Source organism: Typopeltis vanoorti, chromosome 23 (assembly GCF_054136105.1).
Source record: "Typopeltis vanoorti isolate ZY-2024b chromosome 23, IOZ_Tvanoo_1.0, whole genome shotgun sequence".
Taxonomy (NCBI): Eukaryota; Metazoa; Arthropoda; class Arachnida; order Uropygi; family Thelyphonidae; genus Typopeltis; species Typopeltis vanoorti.
In genome coordinates this window covers 58,957,321-58,984,082 of record NC_143571.1, presented here as the reverse complement: position 1 = coordinate 58,984,082, position 26,762 = coordinate 58,957,321, and the positions used below count along the sequence as shown (strand labels likewise).

Below are 26,762 nucleotides of genomic sequence, written 5' to 3'. Positions count from 1 at the left end.
CAGAAAGGAGACGATCCTGGTAGCCTGCATTGTTGAAATTTTTTTCACTTGGTTATATTATAAATTAGAGATGCTGAGGAATTATCCTTTATCCAAGTGTCAGCAAACAAATTTTGCACTTGTGAAGTAGCTTCATGACTGAGCTACTTGTATGTAGAGACTAATGACTTCACATCAATTGCTTTATTATTCCATAATGCAAAGCACATCCTCTTTGGATGTGTAATGCTATGCATTATGAGAAAGTCCACAGTTGATGTGAAATCATTAGCCACTATCCAGTTGTGAAGATACTTCATGCACAAACTTTGCTTACACTTGGATAAAGGATTAAACCAAGAATATAATTTCTTGGCATCTTTAATTTATAGTCTTGCATTGTATCGACAAGCCTGCCATTTGTGAGAATGTTAAACACAGTAATCCCTCACAAAATTCTGAACTTTTCTCAAGGAGTAATATCAGCTTGGTTTAGCTGCTTATCAAGTTCTTCTTCTTTGTTTGCAATGCTTCTCACATTCCATATTGTGTTCTTCTTCATTATGTGTTCCTTTTTCCAATTTCAATTATCATTTCCTGAATTGTAGTCTTTTCCCTGATAGTCCGTCTGGCTTTTCTTTGGATGAGACTTGAAAGTATTTTGAATTTCCCCCAGGGCAGGTTACTAACCTGTCGTTGGGTAAGTCCAGTGGTGGGGCTGCTACCTAATGCCTCTGGAAAGGCAGATCTAACAGCATTTACTCTGTTAGGGTTATACTACCCATACTCAGTCACCAGTGCCTCGTTTGTACTTTTAGAACAGGATGGACCATGAGAAGGTGAGGTTGACATTTGAGTGGGAGAGGCTTGCGCTTCACCACCCCTTACATCCCACATACTACATCAATAGGTGAAGCATACAGCAACCACAATATGTAGTGGAAAATCTGCTTATACTGAAAATGCAACAGTATAAACAAGTGTCAAAGGAGATGTTAACACATCTCTCCCACATCTTCTCACAGTTACATCATCCCTGAGTGGCATGATTTACCTGCAATTTCCATAGAGCAAATTACAGGAGAAAAACCTAAACATGACCTCACTCCTGAAAAACACGCCAGAAATTATTGCATCCCAAATCCATTAATGGATGGGATTGGACACCACCTCCCTTCTCTGAGAAAAATCAAACCATAAAAATACAGTCTGTCCTGAAATAAGTAGAATTTGTCTCTCTTGGACATTTTTTCTGAGGAAGTAGAGATGAAAATCTCTGAAAATGGGTGTCCTTCAATGCAGATTTCAACTTTGGAAAAAGGTAAAAGTTATATGGAGCTAAGTCTGGCGAGTAAGGTGGGTTGATTGTCCAACACTGGGATCTTATCAGCCAGATAGTACTTTACAGACTGTGAGCTGGAGCGTTGTTCTGATCTGATGGAGAATCCAAGCGTTGTTCTTCCACAGATCGGGTCTCTTCTTCCTCACTCATTCTCTCAGCTTGGCCAGAACCTCAAGATAACAATGTTGGTTATCTGTCTGACCCCCTGGTACCCATTCAACCATTACCATGCCATTGATATAAAAAAAAAAAAAAAACGATCAGCATTGCCTTCAGTTTTGACTTGCTCATTCTTCCTTTTTTCATTCTCGGCGACAGAGTTTTCCAGTGCATCATACAAAGTGTATTGTCTCTTTGTTTCTGGATTGTACTGGAAAATCCATGTCTCGTCACATGTGATGATCTTCTCCTGCAAGTCCGGCTCTGCTGTCAGCCGTTCCATGCTGTCGGTGCAAATTTGTTTCTGGACGTCTTTCTGCTCCTGACACAAGTTTTTGGGAACCATTTTGACACAGACTTTGTTCATGTTTAATTGCTCATGCAAAATTTATCGTACAGTTTTTTTATCAATGTGCACCATGCCTGCTATCATCCAAATGCTTAATCGACGATCATTGCAGACAATTTCATTAATTTTCCCAGTGTTTTGTTCGGTTGCTGCCGTGACATGGCGACCTAGTCGTTTGTCATCTTCAATGTTTTCTCGACCTTCAGCAAAGTGTTTGTGCCATTCAAACATTTGCGCACATGACATTACGTTATCACCGTACAACCCCTACAACAGTTTAAAACACTCGGTCAGTGATTTCTTCAATTTCACAAGGAATTTGAGATTAATGCACTGCTCGAGTTTAACGTTAGATATTATTCCAGCAAAGCGACTTCACGTTTCTTTTACAACTGTGAACAATGCTTATCTCAACTGCTTCTAGAACCTTCAAGGTCATTCACGCTGTAAGTGCATCCCACTGCTATGAGTACACAATTCACAGCGACCTTGTCTTGTTATTTAATAGCCACATCTCGTAGAATTGTCATGGATTCTGTCAAAAAATGGATGATATTAATGTCCTCTTGCAAAAACACGAGCCTGTGTACTTCTTTTTGCAAGAGTCGTATTTGAAACCTGGGTGAGGATTCTATATTGTGGTATACCTCTTATTTCCAAGGACATGATAGGAAATAAACCTACCCACGAAGGTGTATCATCTTGTGAACAATCATACCCCTTTCCAACAAGTCCTACTCAACACTCACAGAAGTAGTTGTTATCCACCTCTTGTTATAATCTGTTATTATAGTATGCTGCATTTATCTACCATCTAGGTATTTCTCAACGACTAGCCTTATACTCTTAATAAGGACTTATGCACAATACTCTGTGGGGTAGTGCACAAACTCCCAACTGTTTATTATTATTACAAGAAGATAACATGTATGGGAGCAATCTTTCCCTTCTGAATACCATATCTACTATGGATACCTGAACATTCATTGTTATTGACCAATTTAATAATCATTCTCTCTCAACTGTTTATTATTATTACAAGAAGATAACATGTATGGGAGCAATCATTTTCCAATAATAACCACTCCCTTACATGGGCAACTGTCTTTCATGATATTATGATATAAAATAGATTATTCTTGAATATCTTCTCATCCCTAGCAGAATTTGATTGAGGAGCTGTTAGCTCCTCTACTGTTAATGAAGCAATTAATTATATTACAGAGTGTAACATACAAGTTGCTACAACTGCAGTAACCAAAACATCAACAGTCCTCAACAAGTCAGTTTCCACCTTAATGGAATTCAGAATGTAAGCAGTTAAGAAAGTCCAGAGCAAAACGTGGGATATTTTCTGCAGCTGAGCTTGATCTAATTCACATCGTCTATCACCAAATCAACTAACACAGGACAAAATGTGGAAAGTAAATGGCATATATCATCATCATCATGTTTCCTGATATGTACCCCCAAGGGGTATTGAGCTTACTGTGACAGCACTACATGATTAACTTTACATTATTATTAATCTCCTATCATCAATTTTCCTCCAAATCAATCTATTACTTGTGAGCACTACAATATTGTCATATCTAATATTTTGTGCCTCTAAGGCACTACTGACCAAATCAATCCACCTAGACCTTGGTCTTCCTCTGGGTCTCTTTTTTTCACCCGTTCTATTTAAGTGGCCATACCACCTTAGATTAGCCCTGCTTGCACATTCTTCAGTGCTAATGATGTCAAGTTCCTTTCTAATATCTTCATTTTTAATATGATTCTGCCATTAATGCCATCGGTTCACTCTCCTGATTTTTCTCAGAACCCTCATATCTGTGGTCTGTATTCTTTGATTTTTATTTCTAACCCAACTCTCAGATCCTTAACTTAAAACTGGTTTAAATACTATCTTGTGTACTGCTAGTTTTGGCTAATTTCTCTCTTATTTCATATAAATTTATTCAGCTAGCTACTCACCATACCAGCTTTGCTTCTTCTGATGTCTGTTTCCAGATTTAACCTGCCATCTTCACTGTGCCTAAATAGCTGAAATATTTTACTTGTTCTATAGGATCTCCATTCAGAATAGAGCTAAAGTTTGGTCTTTTTATTGCTGATTTTCATGCCAAATTTTTTATTACAGCTGTTATTTAATTTAGTTAGTGAATCCTGGAGACTTGCACTAGATGTGTTTAGTAGTACATCATCATCTGCATAAAGCAAAGAGCTAAGTTTGACATCTCTCTCTAGTTCTAATATCAGGCCACATTTGCGACATTTCTTTCATAATGTGATCAATATAGATGATGAATAAGAATGGAGATAATGTGCATCCTTGTCTTACCTCTGATTTTACATCAAACCATTTACCTGTATTTTCTTCAATTTTAACTACTGACTGACAACTTAAATATAGACTATGTATTGCTCTGTATAATGTTTTCTATTTACCGCATATAATTGTAGTGTTTCAAAAAGCTTTTCACCAATTACTTTGTTGTATGCCTTTTCTAGATCTACAAAACTTAGATCATTCCCTCTACTGTGATTCCAGATGAATACCCTTGATGTTGGCTATCCCCTTTCCAGGTTTGTTTGGTGCAAACGTGTGATTCTCCCATTGCGTGATAGTTTCCCCTTGTGTTTCCTCTTTTGACAAAGCAATTTCGGGCAAGATGCCCAATTGTACTGCAGTGGTAGCACCTTGGGGGCTCTCTTATGTGACCTCACGAAGACAAAGGAGATTCTGCAGTGTCTCTATCAGACAGTTCTTTCAACTGTTGCATTTTCATTTTTTCAAGCAACAGTCTCTGCAACTTCCTTGTGGATTAGACTGGTTGTTTTCTCATGCTGAAAGGAGCTCTCCAGGTTTCTTGTAGATGCTGCTGTCAACTGACCAAGCACAGCATCTAGGTGTTCCATAACAGGCTGCTGTAATCTTTCAACTTCCTGCCTAATTAGTGAGCAAACCTCGTTTAGATCAGGAACACTAGCAGAAACCTGGCAAACTGATTCGGCTCTACTTCCCTCATTTTTTTTCGGCGCTTTCTGCCTTTCCTTCATAACACCCGGATCCCTGTTATCCATCTCTTCCCTAATTACATTAACCGACCCTATGTTAGCTGTGGGACAGATGTCACTAAGCAGTAGTTCTTTCTCTCTCACGGCTGCATAGCATTCTTCCAAATTTGTTATTTCCTTACCAAAAGCCGTCTCCTTCAGTTGTGGTCTTAGTCCAATCCTAAAGTGTTGGAAGACTGCCCAGTCCAAATGGTGCTTGTCTTCTCTTGAGACGTTTAGGGTACTGGAGAGGGTCAGCAACCTGTTGTGGAAGTCGGACACACTCTCCTTATCCTTTTGCACCATTTTCTGCAGCTTCCACAAATTAGTCCCTACATTCTTTATCCTCGAAAACTGAGATATAAGGATTCCTTTGAATTTTGAGTAGCTCAGGGTCTCTTTCAGAATTGGTGAGGAGTAGAAAAAGGCCTTGGTCTTCCCCACTAGCTTGCTGCGTAGCAGAATAAGGAGTTGGAAATCACTCTATCTACCGATTTTTCTCAGTTCCTCAATATAACCAAAAAACGTTAACACATCATCTGATTCCTCTCTAGAGAACTGGGGGAATACTTGTTGTGGGTTTATTGTATGAAAAAATTCAGTGTCGTTCATCTCGGAACTAGTTGGGAGAGACATACTTGTACTAGAGCTTACACTGAAATATAAGATTATTTTCTCAAAATTTCTACTATTTCCAACAAATTTCTGATTGCCTAATATAAACCAAAGACCAACTCATTACCTGTGATAGATCGATTTACTTAATTTTTCGGGACCTAATCACATCCTGTCAGCTGCGCCATTGTTAAATATTGTCGTCACTTTTCCTTAAAATAATTTACTTCCTTTATGAATCTACAATGACTACAAGACTTACAAAATTTCCCTGACTTTAATATGTGTATCACTTCTTACGTGTTCATTCTATAAGGAAAGCAAATTCTATATCTCTAGCCGATTCCTAATTTTACTCACGTGCTTACCCTGACTGTTAAAGGTTATTCTTTGCTAAAAGAAAAGAATCCACTAATTTCTTTCTGGGGCCGTCTCCTCTTCAGATATTGACAAATTTATTTTTTAAAGCTGTGCCAGCCAATATCTTAGAATAGAGGGGACTCTTATTCGTGGAGACTATTCCAGACTATTGGTGCACAGGTGAATAAATTTAGTGCTTAAACTCATAAATTAAATGCTTTACTGTGGCTAAGTAAACTCTGGTTTGCAGTCGTGACCTCTATAACAACATATTATACCTTTCTTTCAATTCCCCCCCCCCCCCCCCCGCATCTGTGGTTCAAATTAATGAGCGTTAGTTTTGATTCATATCACAGGCAAAACTCAGGTATAGAAGAAAAAACATATTTATTGGAATCTAAAGACATAATATACACTTAGACCAATCTCACTTTCAATTAGTTCAATGACATGCTAAATCAAACTGTATTAAACTGATTAATACTCTAATGTATGAACAGTAACTCCTTCTTTTAAGTTAGAGATTTATCACACATAATATACACATTATACATTTCTAATCAATATTCTACCTACTTTGGAATGATCATCTATAATCATTCCAGACAATTTGTCTTATGCTAAATAATCACTTAAAGTTCCTAAATACTGTCCATACTCGATTATTATTATAACGGGCAGCTCCAAGAAGTTCTTAGACTCATCGAGGGAGGCCCAACATCATGTCAAGAATTATTCAACATTCACACAGTATCTATCATACTTCACCTTGAACTAATATACAGCCATGGCACCCACAACAGACTCTGGCAGCTTATTCCACACATTTACCACTCTCTAAGTAAAAAACCTAGCTCTAACACCCTTGCTAACCACACTCTTACTAAGCTTCCATGGATGCCCCCTAGTCCTCCCACTACCAGTCCTATTCTCAAAATTATCTTCTGAATTAATCTTATAGAAACCCTTCAGTAATTTGAATGTCTCAATCATATCACCCCTTTATCGCCTATCAACGAATTTCTGCAGCCCACAAATCTTCAACCTGTTCTCGTAAGGTTCTTTCCATAGTCCTGCTATTATCTTGGTCACTTGTCTCTAGATCCTCTCCACCTCCTCCAAATCGAGAAGAAACCTTGCCGCCCATATCTGGGCACAGTAGTGTAGATGGGGTCTTATCAAGGCTCGATAGAGAGGAACAATAACCTGTTTTTCTCTGCTTGTTAAAGTATTTTTCAGCAACCAGGTGATTTGATGAGCCGATTAAGCCACTTTTGCAATGTGCCCTTAAACTTCAACTCCCTATCCACCAATACTCCCAAATCCCTAACCTCATCAATCTCCTGGAGTACGGTTCCACCAATGTGATATACTTCTGCTAATCTTTTCATCCCAAAATGAATAACCTTACACTTTGCCACATTAAATTGACATCCATTTTCCTTAGCCCAGTCCTCCAAACTACCCAAATCATCTTGCAAAATTTTGACATCCTGTGCAATCTCTATTGCTCTACCCAACTTTGCATCATCAGCAAACAAGTGAACACTTCCTCTCAGATCCTTTCCTATATTGTAAATGAACAAATTGAAAAGTAATTAGAAGAAACACACGTATAAACCACAGTGAAAATTATTTAATTGTAAATATTTCATCCTAAGTATCTTAGGACATCATCAGTACAGTATTTAAACAAAATTAGGAATAACATACAGTTAGGGCGTATGATTACAATAGAATCTCATGAAAACGTGCATAACGTGTTAAAGTAGTACAAAAAAAAAAAAAAAAAAAACATTAATTATTTAACACAATTTTATATGATAATTTCCCATACTTTAGGAATAGTAAGAACATCGTTGCGGTTTAGGTTTGGTCTGTGTAGTAGGGCTTCAGAACTTTCTTTGTATCAACATTCATGTTTAAATAAAAATCTATGTAAAAGTTTAGCCTTTTCCCAATGGATCCTATGGTTTGGATTTTCAATTCCGTGTTGAGAGAGGCCAGATTTCTGTGGTTTAAGAAGACGAATGTGGTCTTGATGTTCCGAGATGCGTTTCTGAACAGGCCTACCTGTCTGTCCAAAGTAAGATAATTTGCATGAGCATGGAATCTCATAAACACCAGGTAACATCAAGGGTGAGAATTTGTCCTTAGGAGAAGGTAATAAGTTGTAAATTTGGTTGATAGGTTTGTAAGTAGTGGCAAAATTGTATTTCTTCATAATTTTAGAAAGACGTTCTGAGATGCCTTTAATGTAAGGTATGGGAATCCTATGCACTTCTTCCTGTCTGGTTTGATGTATGCAGAAGTGACTGATGATTTTTTGAGTTGTTTTGGGATTATATCCATTTAGGATGGCTGTATTTTTGATAACTTCTAACCTGGTTTAAAGATTCTACAGAGGAGCAGAATTTGTGTGCTCTGGAAACTAGTGATTTAATAATCTGGCATTATTAAATGCCAGATTCCTGAGATGGATGATGAGCAGAAGAATTGTGAATGTAGCGACCTGAGAGTGTAGGCTTGCAAAAGACGGACGTGGCGATGGAACCGTCTTCTTTTCTTTGGATGTGTAAATCCAAAAAAGAGATACCCTGCGGAGATTCTTTTTCTAAAGTAAAGTTGAGGCGATGATGAAGAAGGTTAATTTTATCTAGAAACAGTTGTAATTCAGGTTCGGGATGATTCCAGACTGCAAATACGTCATCGACATATCTTAGCCAAATTTTTGGTTTGAGTTCAAAAGTGAATATTTTTTCTTCAAGGTGTTCTAGAAACAAATTTGCTAGGTTTGGTGATAAAAGAGATTCCATTGCTGTTCCTTCCTCTTGCTTGTAAATTTGACCTTTCCAGGTGAAGTAACCTGATGCAATAACAAACTTGAACAATTCAACTATATCAGACGGAAATTTGTGAGTTAGTAATTCTATTGTTTCTTTATGGGGAATGTTTGTGAAGAGGGAGACAATGTCGAAGCTGATTAACAAGTCAGTTTTTGATAGTTGAATGTCTTTAATTTTTGTGTGAAACTCAGTAGAATTTTTGATTGAAGAGACTGAGTGGCCTATGTGAGGGTGGAGAAGGTTAGATAAGAATCTTGATAACTTGTACGTTGGACAGCTGATACAGTCTACGACGGGTCTAAGTGGAACATTAGTTTTGTGTAGCTTAGGTAAGCCATAAATTCTAGGAGGTCTTGCATGGTATGTCTTAAGTTTTTTGATTGTTTCTTCATCTAAGGAGGAAGTTTCATTAAGTAGCTTATTTAATTTTCTGAGTTGACGATTCGTAGAATCAAAATCCAATTTGGAGTAAGTATTAACGATCTCGAAGAAGTAAATTCATTTTTCGGTCATATGAATTGGTATCAAGAACCACAGTGGTATTTCCTTTATCAGCGCTCTAGTAATGATTAAATTTTTGTTACGTTTTAAGGAAATAATAGCTTTCGATTCCGACGCTGGGATATTTAATTCTGAAGGTTTGGCATTGTAGATCACTTTAGCTACTTCGAAACGAAGTTTGTTGGCTTCAATACTGGAGAGATGCTTGATGTTTCTTTCTATATTATGTATAAAGTCTAAATATGGGAAACACTTTGGTGAAATCGCAAATTTATGGCCTCTTGCTAGAACATTTAATTCATCTTTTGTTAGTTGACGGTTAGATAAATTGACTACCCATTTTTCCTTTGGTAATTTGTTAGTGATCTTTTTTGATCGATTTAATAGATTAAGGTATTTAATATGTAAAGCACTATTGCTTTTATCAAAAGCTTTTTTTCCCGAATTCTTTGAGAGAGTTATAATTAATTGTAGCAATTCTTGATTTAACGTATTTGACAAATCTGTTTCTAGTTCTGTAATATTTAAATTGTTTGTTGCTAGTTCATGCTTAGACACTTGTAACTGATTGAGTAGTAAGGAATGACTTGCTTTTTGATAGATTTTATGGGCACCTGGAGATTTGATGGTTTCTTTCAGTTTTGCAAAGGTTGGAATAAGATTATCACGTTTGCACTTTTTTAAAAAAGATATTCTAGCTCGTAGCTTACCCTGTTTTAATTGCAGTTTTCCTAGTAAGGTTGTCTTCTGCGCTGTCATTTCCCCGTGAAGGAATAAAACTTTTTTAAATAACGAAACCTGTGGTGCGTTCATAATTAGAAGAAACACGCGTATAAACCACAGTGAAAATTATTTAATTGTAAATATTTCATTTACAATTTCATTTACAATTCATTTTATTTCTTCACACTGATAAAAGAAATACCACTGTGGTTCTTGATACCAATTCATATGACTGAAAAATGAATTTACTTCTTCAAGATCGTAATACTTACTCCAAATTGGATTTTGATCCTACGAATCGTCAACTCAGAAAATTAAATAAGCTACTTAATGAAACTTCCTCCTTAGATGAAGAAACAATCAAAAAACTTAAGACATACCATGCAAGACCTCCTAGAATTTATGGCTTACCTAAGCTTACACAAAACTAATGTTCCACTTAGACCCGTCGTAGACTGTATCAGCTGTCCAACGTACAAGTTATCAAGATTCTTATCTAACCTTCTCCACCCTCACATAGGCCACTCAGTCTCTTCAATCAAAAATTCTACTGAGTTTCACACAAAAATTAAAGACATTCAACTATCAAAAACTGACTTGTTAATCAGCTTCGACATTGTCTCCCTCTTCACAAACATTCCCCATAAAGAAACAATAGAATTACTAACTCACAAATTTCCGTCTGATATAGTTGAATTGTTCAAGTTTGTTATTGCATCAGGTTACTTCACCTGGAAAGGTCAAATTTACAAGCAAGAGGAAGGAACAGCAATGGGATCTCCTTTATCACCAAACCTAGCAAATTTGTTTCTAGAACACCTTGAGGAAAAAATATTCACTTTTGAACCCAAACCAAAAATTTGGCTAAGATATGTCGATGACGTATTTGCAGACTGGAATCATCCCGAACCTGAATTACAACTGTTTCTAGATAAAATTAACCTTCTTCATCATCGCATCAACTTTACTTTAGAAAAAGAATCTCCACAGGGTATCTCTTTTTTGGATTTACACATCCAAAGAAAAGAAGACGGTTCCATCGCCACGTCCGTCTTTTGCAAGCCTACATTCTCAGGTCGCTACATTCACAATTCTTCTGCTCATCATCCATCTCAGGAATCTGGCATTTAATAATGCCAGATTATTAAATCACTAGTTTCCAGAGCACACAAATTCTGCTCCTCTGTAGAATCTTTAAACCAGGAATTAGAAGTTATCAAAAATACAGCCATCCTAAATGGATATAATCCCAAAACAACTCAGAAAATCATCAGTCACTTCTGCATACATCAAACCAGACAGGAAGAAGTGCATAGGATTCCCATATTTTACATTAAAGGCATCTCAGAACGTCTTTCTAAAATTATGAAGAAATACAATTTTGCCACTACTTACAAACCTATCAACCAAATTTACAACTTATTACCTTCTCCTAAGGACAAATTCTCACCCTTGATGTTACCTTGTGTTTACCAGAAGCAGAGGCTCTACCAATTGATTGATTGGTAGAGCCTCTGCTACTAATGGCTCAGTTAAGTAAGTTTGAGCGTGGTTAGTAGTTGGAAGGGGCTAAATCGTTCGATGCTGTTGGCACACTCTCCCTCGATGAGTCTTTGGACTCCCTGGAGGTGTCAAATAATAATAATAATGCTCATGCAAATTATCTTACTTTGGACAGACAGGTAGGTCTGTTCAGAAACGCATCTCGGAACATCAAGACCACATTCGTCTTCTTAAACCGCTGAAATCTGGCCTCTCTCAACACGGAATTGAAAATCCAAACCATAGGATCCATTGGGAAAAGGCTAAACTTTTACATAGATTTTTATTTAAACATGAACGTTTATACAAAGAAAGTTCTGAAGCCCTACTACACAGACCAAACCTAAACCGCAATGACGTTCTTACTATTTCTAAAGTATGGGAAATTATCATACAAAATTGTGTTAAATAATTAATGTTTTTTTTTTTTTTTTTTTTTTTTTTTTTTGTACTACTTTAACATGTTATGCACGTTTTCATGAGATTCTATTGTAATCATACGCCCTAACTGTATGTTATTCCTAATTTTGTTTAAATACTGTACTGATGATGTCCTAAGATACTTAGGATGAAATATTTACAATTAAATAATTTTCACTGTGGTTTATACGTGTGTAAATTATGAACGCACCACAGGTTTCCTTATTTAAAAAAAAAAAATTGAAAAGTAGTGGTTCAAGAACAGAACCGTGCGGCACACCACTAGTCACAGGCCATCTTTTGGACTCTACTCCTGAATAAACCACTCTCTGATATCTCTCCATCAACCACCCTCCTATCTATCTATCTTACCAACCCTATATCCATCCCCATATGCTGTAGTTTACTAATTAAAATTCCATGTGGTATCCTGTCAAAGGCCTTGGCAAGGTCCAGTAGAATCACTGTAAACCCATTTCTCTTATCCAGTTCAGCCGTCACTGTGATATAAAACGTGAGCAAGTTACTGAAATATGATCTACCCTTCACAAAACCATGCTGTCCCCCATACAGTATCCCATTTTCATCTATCCACTCCTGTATTTTCCTCTTGACTATTTTCGCCAAGACCTTAACAATGATTCCTGATATTGTGATCGGTCGGTAATTTAAATCAGCAGTCTTTGAACCTCCTTTATGCAGTGGAACTATTTTCTCCTCTTTCCACCCCTTCAGGACTAACCCAGACCTGAGACTCAAATTAAACAAAATGGTCAAGGGCACTGACAATTCTTTAGCCGCTTCACGTACGACACGAGCTGATATATCATCCAATCCCACAAATGTATTGACATTGAGGTTTTGTAATAGACTATTCACCTCCACTTCATTCACCATAATTCCCATATAAGCTGTTGGTTCTTCCATTTCTGCAATGTCACCACCAGGATGATATACTCTTGCAAAGTGCTCACTCACTAATTCTACTATATCAACAGATTCGGTTACCTCCCTATCATCGGCATTCTTTAAAATCATTCTGCGTATACATTTTTTCTTTTACTTGCAACAACATATCGAAAAAACTGTTTGGGAATCTCTTTGGCCTGCATGGCTAATGTCCTTTCATAATCCGCTTTTGCTTTTCTTACCACACTTGTTACCATTCTGGTTTGGGCTTTATACCGTTCATGTGCCTGTAGGTCACCTTTCTCATTAAATTCCCTCCATAGTTGTTTCTTTTTTTGCAGCTCAAGCTTAATGGTGTTATTCATCCATTTAACTCCTACTTGATTTATTATTCGGACTCTAGGTATATAGTCAGCCATTGCCTCCTGCAAACACTTCTTAACTGCCTCCCATGCACTGTCAACATCCAGCCCTTGCAGTTTTACATTCCATGGCACTGAACGAATCAAACTCCTAAGCTTGTCATACTTACCAACCCGATAATTCCACATGTACCCTGTCTTAATTGTAAATTCCACACCTTTAACTGCCTCCCAAGTTAAGATTCTATGATCACTCTCATCAGTTGGTGGCAGTGTGGTCATATTGGTTACAGTCAGATCTTCAGATGCAATTACTAGGTCAAGCACTCTCTGACTCCTAGTATTTTCCATTGCATGCTGTCGCAGATAGTTATCCCTTAATAACCGCATAAAATCCAATTCCTTCTTCCCATGTGTCTTCTCCTCCCTCCAATCAATGCTATTATAGTTGAAATCTCCCATAATAATTACCCTCCTTCCAGTCATTTCTTCTATTTGCTTATGCATACTATCTCCACCATCTTTTCCATCACCTGGTCTATAGCAGCACCCAATTGTATATTTTGTTCTGTTAGCCTCACTCTCACACCAAATGGTCTCAAATGTGCTGTTTTCTCTATCCTGCAATTCAACTTCTATTCTCTTTGGCTGCAGCTCATCAGCTATCATCAATAATACTCCTTCCCCCCATTTTATTCTCCCTGTTATTCCTGAACACACTACACCCCTCACATTCAATCCCACTAGCTATATCATCTTCATTCAGCCATGTTTCACTAATGCCAATAACCTATGGTCTGGAAGTGCCAACCAAGGCCAAAAATTCTTCCTTCTTGTTCCTAATACTCCTAGCATTAGTATACATGAATTGCAGACCTCCGTTGGCCCCATTCCTACCTTGATGGCTTATTATTACTATTATTACGGGCAACTCCAGGGAGTAATTAGACTCATTGAGGGAGGCCCCAAATCATATTCATCACAACTATTCGACATTCATACAGTATCTATCATACCTCGCCTTAAACTCATTCACTGTCACAGCATCCACCACAGACTCAGGGAGCGCATTCCACTCATTCACTACTCTAAAAGTAAAGAACCCAGCTCTAACACCTTTACTAACTACACTTTTGCCCAGTTTCCATGGATGTCCCCTAGTCCTCCCACAACCAGCCCTGTTCTCAAAAATATCTTCTGAATTAATTTTATAGAAACCCTTCAGTAATTTGAATGTCTCAATCATATCTCCCCTCCTCCGCCTATCAACCAATTTTTGAAACCCACAAATCCTCAACCTGTTCTCATACGGTTCATTCCACAGACCTGCTATCATCTTGGTCACTCGCCTCTGGATCCTCTCCACCTCCTCCCCATCAAGAAGAAACCCTGGCGCCCATATCTGGCAACAGTAGTCTAGATGGGGTCTTATCAAGGCTCAATACAGAGGAACAATAACCTGCTTGTCTCTGCTTGTCAACGTATTCTTCAGCAACCAAGTGATTTGATGAGCTGATTTGGTCATTTTTGCAATGTGTCCCCTAAATTTCAATTCCTTATCCACCAACACTCCTAAATCTCGTGCCTCATCAATTTCCTGGAGCACGATTCCACCAATGCAGTAAACTGCCGCCAATCTTTTCACCCCAAAATGCATAACCTTACATTTTGCCACATTAAATTGACATCCATTCTCCTTAGCCCAGACCTCCAATCTATCCAAATCATCCTGCAAAATTTTGACGTCATCTGCATTCACTATTGCCCTACCCAACTTCGCATCATCCGCAAACAAATGAACTCTTCCTTTCAGATCCTTTCCTATATCATTTATGAACAAATTAAACAGCAGTGGTCCAAGAACAGATCCTTGTGGGGCACACCACTAGTCACAGGCCGTCTTGTGGACTCTACTCCTGAGTAAACCACTCTCCGATATCTCTCCGTCAACCACCCTCCTATCCATCTCACCAACCCTATGTCCACTCCCATATGCTGCAATTTACTGATTAGAATTCCATGTGGTATCCTGTCAAAGGCCTTAGCAAGGTCCAGTAGAATCACTGTAAACCCATTACCCTTATCCAGTTCAGCCGTCACTGTGTTATAATGTGTGAGCAAGTTACTGAGGCATGACCTACCCTTCACAAAACTTTGCTGTCCCCGATACAGTATCCCATTTTCTTCTATCCAATCTTATATTTTCCTCTTGACTATTTTCTCTAAGACCTTGATAATGATTCCTGTTATGCTGATTGGCCGGTAATTTTCAACAGCAGCCTTGGAACCACCTTTGTGCAGTGGAACTATTTTCCCCTCTTTCCACCCCCTTGGGACTGACCCAGTCCTGAGGCTCAAATTAAACAAAATGGTCAAGGGCACTGACAATTCTTTGGCCGCTTCACGTACGACACGAGCTGGTATACCATCCAATCCCACAGATGTATTGACATTGAGGTTCTGTAATAGACTAGTTACCTCTACTTCATTCATTACAATTCCAGTATAAGCTGTTGGTTCTTCCATTCCTGCAAAGTCACCACCTGGATGATATACTCTTGCAAAGTGCTCGCTCAGTAATTCCACAATATCGACTGATTCGGTTACCTCCCTACTCTCAGCATTTTTTAAGATCATTTTACCATGAGCATTTTTCCTTTTACTTGCAACATATTGAAAAAACTGTTTGGGATTCTCTTTAGCCTGTGTGGCCAATTTCCTTTCGTAATCTGCTTTTGCTTTTCTTACCACCCTTGTTACCATCCTGACCCGAGCTTTATACTGTTCCTGCGCCTGATGGTCACCCTTCTCCTTAAATTCCCTCCACAATTGTTTCTTTTTTTGCAGCTCAAGCTTAATAGTGTTATTCATCCATTTAACCCCTACTTGATTTATTATTCGGACTCTTGGTATACAGTCAACCATTGCCTCCTGCAAACAGTTCTTAACCACCTCCCATGCACTATCAACATCCAGCCCTTGCAGCTTTACATGCCATGGCATTGAGCCAAGCACACACCTAAGCTTGTCATACTTACCAGCACGGTAATTCCACATGTACCCTGTCTTAATTGTAAATTCGACTCCTTTAGCCACCTCCCAAGTCATGACCTTATGGTCACTCTCACCAATTGGTGGCAACATGGTCATGTTCGTTACAGCCACATTCTCAGTTGCAATTACTAGGTCCAGCACTCTCTGCCCCCTGGTATTTTCCAATACATGTTGCCGTAGATAGTTGTCCCTTAATAACCGCATAAAATCCAATTCCTTCCTCCCATGTGCCCTCTCCTCTTTCCAGTCAATGTTACCATAATTGAAATCACCCATAATAATTATCCTCCTTCCACTCATTTCTTCTATTTGCTTATGCCTATCCCCACCATCCACTCCATCACCCAGTCTATAGCAGCACCCAATTGTATATTTTGTTCTGCTAGATTCTATCTCACACCAAACAGCCTGAAATGTGCTTTTTTCCCCATCCTACAGTTCAACTTCTATACTCCTTGGCTGAAGCTCATCAGCTATCATCACTAACACTCCTCCGCCCTTTTTATTCACCCTGTCACTCCTGAACACGCTATACCCGTCGCATTCAATCCCACTAGTTTTATCATCTTCTGTCAGCCATGTTTCACTAATACCGACAACCTGTGGCCTGGAAGTGCCAACCATGGCCAAAAACTCTTCCTTCGTGTTCCTAATACTCCTGGCATTAGTGTACATGAATCGCAGAAGCCCATTTGTCCCATCCCTACTTTGATGCCTTATACTAACTATCCCATTCTGATTTGTTGTCCGTCGTACTCGCTCGGGCATAATATACTCATTCATACACTTAACTGCCCCCCTAAAGTCTGCATATCTATTACCCCCCTCTTAATAAATCTAGTTTCCCTGAGTCTGTACATCCACTTCCACATCATTCATCAGCACTCTTTCAAGTCTCCGTACACCACTCCATTCAAATGTAACTCATCCATCTTATATAAGTCCTTTCGCCCATCGATCTCATTCCACACATCCACAAATTCCACACCACTCTCCATGCATAACCCACGCATAAAGTCATTGGCAATTATGGTCCTCCTTCTAAACACTTCGCTGTCATACCGCGGTAAGATACTCACTATCCTAACTCTCTCACTCTTCTCTTTTGCTACCTCAAACAACTCCCTCACATCCTCTATCATTTCCATTTTGTCCTCTTTCAAATCATTCGTTCCTGCCACGATTATCATCTCTCTCACCCTCTGTTTTTGCAGTCGAATAGATTCGCTGACGTCCTTTATGTTCGCACCCGGCTGGTACGACTTCGTTAAACTCTCAATTATTATGCCTCTTAATAGCGAATCCCCATACAGCACTCGCTCCTTCATTTTATTGACGTTTACGAACATTCTATTATTTGCCGTTACAGACTTCCGCCGGTTATTTGTCGGTACGTTCAACACACATTTTTCCATACACTCCCGTTGTCTTTTAGCTCTGTGTATCGCACCATTCAAACAGGCAATTTCGCTACTCGCATTTATCTCACCATTTTCATTATCAATCAAATCATCCATTCTTTCTGTGTTTCTACCTTCATTTACACTTTCAGCGACGCTCTCACACCTATCTGGCACTACCACGCAATTCTCTAGCACCGCCATTTTCTACATTCTGACTATCGTTAACAATATCATTCTCGACACACGAAAAACGCTTGAAGTCCTCATTCTCTTTATACTTTCTACACATATTAACTCCACTATCACTTTCTAACCAGACTCCCACCGCTCTTCGCAAGGCATACATCACAGACAGCACATTGCATAAATTCATTTATATCAAAACTCTTAAACAAACATGGCGACCTGGCCACCATTTTTTTCTTTATCGGTGCCATGTGTACGCCATCTTTTCTTAAAAATAATAATTAAAATAACAGAAAACATGCAAAAATTGCACAGACACACCAAGAAACAAAAAGCAAACAATTCTACTTAAAATTCTAGTAAAATATCTAATGTTAACACAAAATACTACTAATCTTTTCAGGAGTCGACAAGCCCTGGTTAGTATAATGGCTTATACTAACTATCCCATTCTGATTTGTTGTCCTTATTCGCTCGGGCATATAATACTCATTCATACACTCAACGGCCTCCCTAAGGTCTGCATATCTACTTCCCCCACCCCCCTTAATAAATCTAGTTTCCCTGATTCTGCACATCCACATTCAACAACACTTTTTCAAGTCTCCTTACACCAAATCCATTCAAATGCAAACCATCCATCTTATATAGATCCTTTCACCCATCGAACTCACTCCACACGTCCACAAATTCCACACCACTCGTCATGCATAAGCCACGCATAAAGTCATTTGCAATTATGGCCCTCCTGCTAAACTCTTCACTGTCATACCGTGGAAAAAAAGACTAATCATCCTAATTCTCTCACTCCTTTCTTTTGCTACCTCAAACAATTCTTTCAGGTCCACTATCATTTCCATTTTATCTCCTTTCACGTACCTCCCACAACTATCATTTCTTTCACTCTTTGCTTTTGCTCTCTAATAGACTTACTTACGTCCTTAGTGGTCGCACCAGGTTGGTATGATTTTGTCAAATTCTCTACTCTCACACACTTTGTACTAATGAATCTCCATACAGCACTCACTCCTTCATTTTGTTTACATTCACAATCATACTCTTATTTTTCCTATCATACTTTTTTTATTGGCTGGTACGCTCGGTAGACATTTGTACATACGCTCCAGCTGCCGATTTGCTCTATGTATCGCTCCGCTCAACAGCACGATCTCACTCATTGCATCTATCTATCTTATTATTATTACACTTATTATACTTATATATATATTATTACACTACAATGATATTTCCCTTTTACCGACTGGGTAATTATACAACAAAATCAGTATTTTACCATTTCTTGGGGCAGTATCTCCAGGTCCATCTGAACTGTCCTTTGTTTAGATTACCTCTTAATACTTCCATAAGCCTGCGTCCACGTGGTGGGTCACTATGGTCATCAGATTAAGCTATGCTCTGCACCTGGCATTTTTCCCTCGTCTATTCTTGATCTGTTTTGGGCCATCCTCGTTTCTGCCGGTTCATATATATGTCTGCGATATTATTCCGTCGAAACTTTCAGCAAAGGAGCGAAGACAGCATATGCCGACATCTCACGCTTTAGTACCGGCAGAAATTCAGACATCGAAGGGAAAGGCACATTGTCCTATATCGTACTATCGCCAAGAAACACCATCAGGAACTACCAGTCCACAGGAGAAGTCGAATCATCATCCAATATGCGAAAAAAAAGCCTTGAGAAAGGGTGCAAACCCTTTTTATTCTCCCTTCACTCCCCCCCCCCCCTTTTTAGCACCCTGTTACTAGCTGGGATAGCACCCTCTTACTTTCTGCGATCTTTTCCTGCCCACTACTTTCTTCGTCCGGTGGGAATTTCAGCACATCGCGAGATCTCTAGCAGTGTCTTCCGTGAAACGAATGTGCATCGCTTTCCAAGATTGCCAATGCCTTGGGCCCGCCCGTGACCTTTGGACTATTGTTTACATCTAATTTACCCATTCATTGTATACATGATGCGTTCATATAATACCAATTTATACACAGAGTTCTTTACACGGTCTTACAATTCTACTAAAAGGAGGTAATTCTATTTCTATTTACAGTTAGTACTTTATTTCTTCTGCTCGAGTACAAGTTTTTTCTCTCAGCTGATTTTCTGACTTGTTAAATCCTGAATGAATTGTTTCCCTTTAAAAGTTCTTCATTCAGGATGTAACACCAACATTATCAGTATATAATCTCCAATATAATCTCTGTTTATATACTTTTTTATACTGTTTTATATGCATGCTTTATATATTGTCACCTCAAAGGGTTTTGTAAAAGAACAGAAAAATTAGTGTAAGATTAATTGTGTCTTAAGAAACCTCTTACTCACCAGTAATTCCAGACAGATTAAGGTATTAACTAATGGCCTGGGGAAAATTGAACCTTGAGAGTCAACAGTACAGGGAGTTCTCCCGACTAATTGCACCGATCCACTAGGGTAATGGGTGCAAACCACCAAAGTACCCGGTGGATGATGACGTAAGCAAAAACGAAGGTCATCGGGAACATATAAATAGCTACGTCGAAAAAGGGGTCTTGTCTTGCCTGTTTATTGGAGTTCGAGTACATCCAGTCCCATTTCCATGTCTGCGAGAAGTTTTGAGGTCACGTGCCTGTTCCGACCTGAAGTTATGATGTACGTAAGGCAGCGGAGTTTTGCTAACATCGTGGGAGATAATTTGTAATCACCATTGGAGACCTGCGTTCCAGATGGTAAATCCCGAGAAAGCGATGTGACTAAGATAAACGGTTTTTAGAAGAAATTAGATGCCGAGTTTTCATGGCACCAAGATCCAAATGTTCGCCGATATTAAGAGGAGATCTCACGAAATCCCGGAGATGATATCTAAGTGCAGTACTAAAGTCGGACGGTAATAGAAGGAAGTAATTTCAGGGATCATTCAGAAATCACCAGACATCTGTTCAAAGTAAGATTTTTCCTTTGTTTAGCTAGAAATAAGAAGATTGTGATGGTGAATTAATTAAGGGACTTGTTTTATAGTGATACTTTAGGACTTATGCTGATATCTGAAGTATTTTGTTATATGTGAGAGAAGGGCTGGCTAAAATTAAAGGTGAAACATCTTGTATTTAATGTTATGCTATTGCCTAAACCTGCAGAATGTTATGTAAAAATTGATCTGAGTATTAACTAAGTTTCACGAGAGAAAATTAGACACGTGGTCTTACTAGAATTGATTATGATAAGGAACTAAATTGTAAATGTAGTCTTTAGTTGTGATTTGAAGCATAGAAGCTAATTTACTTAGTACTTAAAATTGGCCCATTGTACATTTCATTGATGTTAAATAAATTGTTTTCTTGTTTAAATAACTTGCCTGATTTCTATTTCCAGTGCACTACTCATAAATTCGAATCTGTGTGTGCCTAAAAGTAGACATTGTCACGACTGCATAACAGAAAACTTAAGTTGCTAGATTTAATTAGAATTAAGAGAGAGAGGTTCCATTTGTTTTACTGCGTGTTATTCTTTTGGAGGGAGATTCAACTCCTACCCACGAATTTGGTGGTGCAGCTGGAACATAAATAAATTTTTCCAAATTCAGTTGCGAATAAACACTAGTAGGTCAGACAAAGAGATTGGCTCCAGCCAGAGGCGATTTATTTGTTCTGTAAGTTTTGCACACGTGAGCTTTATTATTTGCGGCCATAATTCAGAAGAAGAAAGGTTTAAACGAGATAACTATAGTTTTTACAAAGGTGCAGAAGACAAGATATCTTTGAAGATTTGATAACATATTTAAAATAACTACATTTTAACAATATCACCTGAGATTAGCTCTACTAAGCCATTCCTGAATGTTAGCGATGGCACGTTCTTTCCTAATATCCTCCTTTTTAATGTGATACTGTCATTGATGCCATCTGTTCACGCCTCTGATCTTTCTCAGAACTCTCATATCAGAGGCCCCGGTCTTTGATCAAGAGTGTCATTTCTAACATAGTTCTCGGATCCATAAATTAAAATTGGTTTGAACACTGTCTTGTATATTGATAATTTAGTGTTTTGACTAATTTCTTTCTTATTCCATATAAATTTATTCAGCTGATATCTTACCATGCTGACTTTACTATTTTTGTTGTTTATTTCCACTATGTAATTTACCATCTTCACTAAAAAAAATTGTACCTAAATAGCTGAAATATTTTACTTGCTCTATAGGTTCACCATTCAGGATGCAGTTGATGTTTTCAGTGTTTCTGTCTATTTTTGTTATCTTTATCTTTTTGTTGCTAATTTTCATACCAAATTTATTACAACAGTTATTCAAATTTAGTCAGGGAATCTTGCAGACTTATACTGGATTTATCAGCAGTATAACATCATCTGAATAACATAAAGAGCTGACATTAACATTGCCAATTTTGATATCAGATTTAATACTACTTATTATATACTTCTTATTGTGATCCATACAGATAATGAATAACAATGGATATAATGTGCATCCTTGTACCACACCTGACTTTACATCAAAACATCTTCCTATACCTCCTCTAATTCTAGAATTCATAAGGGGAGATACTAAAAAAGTTTCCCAACATAAAAAACAGAATATTTAAATATTGCATTTTTAACCATCAAATAATTGTCTGGAATGGACTTTTAAGAATAATGGAATAATTTTTGGAATGAGTTGATGAAAAGAATTAATTTGTGTACATAAAAATATTGCTTGCATCTTGTACCCTAAAAGTGTTAATCTGTTTTTAATGTTCTAGATATCTCTGTCGAGTTGAGGAAATGAGACAAAGTATGCGAATTATTTATCAGTGTTTAAATAACATGCCATCTGGAGAGATCAAAATAGATGATCACAAAATTGTTCCTCCAAAACGTGAAGAAATGAAGGTATGCTTTCTGCTTCAAAGATTATATTAAAGGTTATATTAATATATTATATTATATTATTAAAGGTTTATAATTATGACAGTATCATTTAAAAAAGCAAATAATATCAGTTCTGTAATTTCCACTACAAGATAAATAAATCGAAAATTAAAAATTGTAATGTTGTGGATATTTTAAAAAGAAATGCAGTTTCAGAAATTAATTCATTTCTTACAAATTTGCTGTTAACAACAAAAAATCTACACAATTTAGCATTATTTTTTATTATTTATCTTCGTATGCATCAGTAAATTTGTAATATTTGAAATGTCTTATATATATATATATATATATATTTTTTTTTTTTTTAATTAGACATCGATGGAGGCATTGATTCATCATTTCAAGCTTTATACTCAAGGATATCAGGTTCCTCCAGGAGCAACTTATACAGCAGTTGAAGCTCCTAAAGTGAGTGTTTTAATTCTCTTTGCTTTTGGAACAAATATGTCAGTATAAATATTAAAAATGACAATTTGTTTTAAGCATGTTCACAATGACAGATATTGCTGAAAGAAGTGTATTGAAATACTGCTTTTAAACTTTGAAGTGTTTAGTATTTTAATATCTATAAAAATGATTCACTCAAGCATTCCCTTTCTCTCGCTTTTAAATCATCCTAATGATCAGAGTTTATCTTATGTTCTTCACCAATACAAAGCAAAAACTAGTAACTGTCAAATTGGCCTGTTTGGCCAAGTGAATAGCACTTTTGCTCTTCAATAACCAGGTCACATGTTCACATCCCACTGTTTATCGATGTTTGTGAATTTATTTATGTAGCTGATGAATTTCCATCCCTGATGTGAGGCCACATCTACTCTGCTCTTGAGACCACATTTTTTATTGAGACAAAGGGACATCGTTAATACTAATTTAGGTTGAATTAGTTATGGATTATACCCTTGGATTGGAAAGACCTGGTTATGAATCTAGTCTATGATGTGAAGAACCTTTATCAGAACTTTTCAGCTGAAGGTGAGTTTGCTGGTCTTGTAGCAGAGTTCCTGGAAACTAGTTTTACATCTCCTGGCCAAAAGAACAATAAATTCAAAACAACTAACCAACTTAAGTTAGCTAATGTATAGTAAGTTTATAACCTTGGGTAGATTCACAAAAAAATTTTTTTTTTTAAAATAAATAAATAATGAAAATAAAAGAATGTGTGTGATAGGGAAAATGACTTCCATTTGATGTTCATGGCTAAATTGTAAGAGAAAAAAAAAGCACCTGTTCCTCGAATAATATGCTGAAAAAATTATCTAGTAAGTGCATCAAACAACAGATATAACAAACTCATAAAAATCATTTGTAGCTCCTCCAGATGCATTCAGTTGCAGAATTAGTAATGAATATCATGCTCAAAGTTTATGTGAACATGAGTACAGAAATGCTTTGTGATATTGTTGGGTTGATGTTTTCTGAATGATTGTGACATTGTGTTTCCTTCAAACTAAACTATTGGTAAGATAACTGGTTCTCATTACATGAGCAATTTGTTTCACTCAATATGCTGCTCTCCTAGATGCTTGTTACTGTATTCAGTTTCGTTGCAGTGCCATTCTGGCACTGCAATGAAACTGGCCTGATTGATTGAATAGTTAGCATGCCCACTCTATGACCGTAGTCTGTACGGTCTAATCATCCATAGGAAGGATGTTTGCAATTGCCTTTAGTTAGGAGATAAAGATCATTGCCTGGTGTGAAATTACCTGTTTATTGAAAACCTAAACTAGTTTGAAAACATTTTTGGCCTCTAGAGTTTCTGATTATGTGACAAAAAAAAAAAATAAAATAAAAATAAAATACTGAAAAATAGAGCCAAAAGGCTTTACTTCGGCGATGCAAAATTATTCAAATTAAGTGGATATTGAATCCAACATTATTTCTTAGCTGAATAGGGAAACTACAAGAGTTTTGTGCCGAATATAGAGACTATAAAAGTTTCAGCAGATATAAGCGTAAGCTGACTTTATGCATGACCGGGTAACTCGTAGTAAAGGTGGATCAAGCTCTGATCACTGTCCTTACTATTTTCCCATAATGTAAAACATCTCCTCCTAAGGAGATATATGATGTTATACATTATGGGGGGGGGGGTCACTACCCAGACCAGTTTTGACCTTTTTTGAGGTCTCATCAGTGGGAGCAGACCAAGAATACTCTGGATGAAGTGATGTGGAACTTATACTTTACCATACAAGTTGCTAAAAAAAGGCGCCACATTACAAAGGGCACCAAAAATTACTGAAAAATAGATCCAAAAGGCTTCACTTCGGCAATGCAAAATTATTCAAATTAAGTGAATATTGAATCCAACATTATTTCTTAGCCGAATAGGAAAACTACAAGAGCTTCGTGCCGAATATAGAGACTATAAAAGTTTCGGCAGATATAAGCGTAAGCTGACCTTATACATGACAGGGCAACTCTTAGTAAACGTGGATCAAGCCCTGATCACTGTGCTTAGTATTTTCCTGTAATGTAAAACATATACCCCCCTCCCCATAATATATAACATCAATAATATATTATGGGGGGAAGGTACCCAGACTAGTTTCGACCTCCCCCCCCCATAATGTATAACATCATACATCTCCTAGGAGATGTGTTTTACATCATGGGAAAATAGTAAGGACAGTGATCTGGAAGCCATGGGAAGAAGACAATTAAGTGGTTTCACTTAAAAGAAGAGAGTGTGAGGAATCGTTTTAGGGAGAAGGTGTTAGAGAGGATTTCGGATGGACTGGAAAGTGAACAAGATTGGTGGAAACATAATTCAAAAGTAATTCTGAGCTGTGCAATCGAGGTGCTTGGTGAGACATCTGGAAAGATTAGAGAGCAGAAGGAGGGTTGGTGGTGGAATAATAACGTACAAGTGGCAGTGACAGCTAAAAGGAAGGCAAAGCAGAAGTGGGACGAGTCAAGAGTGGAAGTGGATAGAGAGGTGTACAGAGAGAGAAAGCAAGAAGCCAAGAGAGTTGTGGCACAGGCGAAGATATGCCATGGCATATCAAGATCTGTATGATCAATTAGAAACAAAGGAAGGACAGAGAAAAATTTATGACTAGCAAAACATAGAAATAAAGCAGCAAAGGACATCTTACATGTGAGGCAGATCAAAGATGCTGAAGGAAGAGTATTATGGAGGGATGTGGACATAAGAAACAGATGGAGAATATACTTTGAGGGACTTTTGAATGAGGAAAATGCAAGGACTCACAGAGAAGATGGCAGCCTTCTGAGGGGATGGTGCAGAACATCAGTAGAGTGGAAGTGACGGAGGCCATGAAGAGGATGAGGAATGGAAAATCGGTGGGGCCCCAACAGGATTCCAGTGGATGCATGGAAGGCACTGGGGGAAGAGGGAATTGACCTGCTTTGGGACCTGTTCATGGAAGTTTGCCAACAGGAAAATATACCCAGGGAATGGAGGGAGAGTACTCTTGTCCCCATCTACAAGGATAAAGGGGATGCACAAGACTGTAAAAATTACAGAGGAATAAAGTTGATGTCCCACACAATGAAAATCCTAGAAAGAGTTCTTGATGGAAGATTGAGGAAGGAGGTGGAGATTGCAAAGGAACAATTTGGCTTCATGCCTGGTAGATGCTATCTTTGGGTTACAGCAGATGATGGAAAAGTTTCGAGAGAAACAACGGGAGCTACATCTGGCATTTATTGATCTGGAGAAAGCATACGATAGAGTGCCAAGGCAAGAAGTCTGGAGATGTCTGAGGGAGAAGAAGGTTCCAGAGAAATATGTCAGGTTGGTGCGGGAGATGTACAGAAATGTGAAGACAAGTGTTCGGACCTGTTTGGGACAGACAGAAAGTTTTCAAGTAACAGTTAGCTTGCATGAAGGGGCAGCATTAAGTCCGTTTCTGTTTAACATTGCGATGGAGGAGGTGAGAGAAGATGCGCCTCGGACAATGTTGTGTGCAGATTCAAGAGAAGAAGCGGGAACTAAACTGGAAAGATGGAGAAAAATACTGGAAGAGAGAGGTATGAGACTGAGCAGAAGTAAGACA

General features: G+C 37.9%; 1 protein-coding gene across 1 annotated transcript in view; it reads left to right on the top strand.

The window, feature by feature from the left end:
- The window catches only part of ND-49 (NADH dehydrogenase (ubiquinone) 49 kDa subunit), a 133,028-nt gene that overhangs the window by 75,440 nt on the left and 30,826 nt on the right, over positions 1 to 26,762 (top strand). Inside the window, exons 8-9 of the mRNA XM_090412813.1 lie at positions 22,563 to 22,692; positions 23,047 to 23,142. Coding sequence (XP_090268939.1) covers positions 22,563 to 22,692; positions 23,047 to 23,142 — 226 coding nt within the window. The remainder of the gene's footprint in view (positions 1 to 22,562; positions 22,693 to 23,046; positions 23,143 to 26,762) is intronic.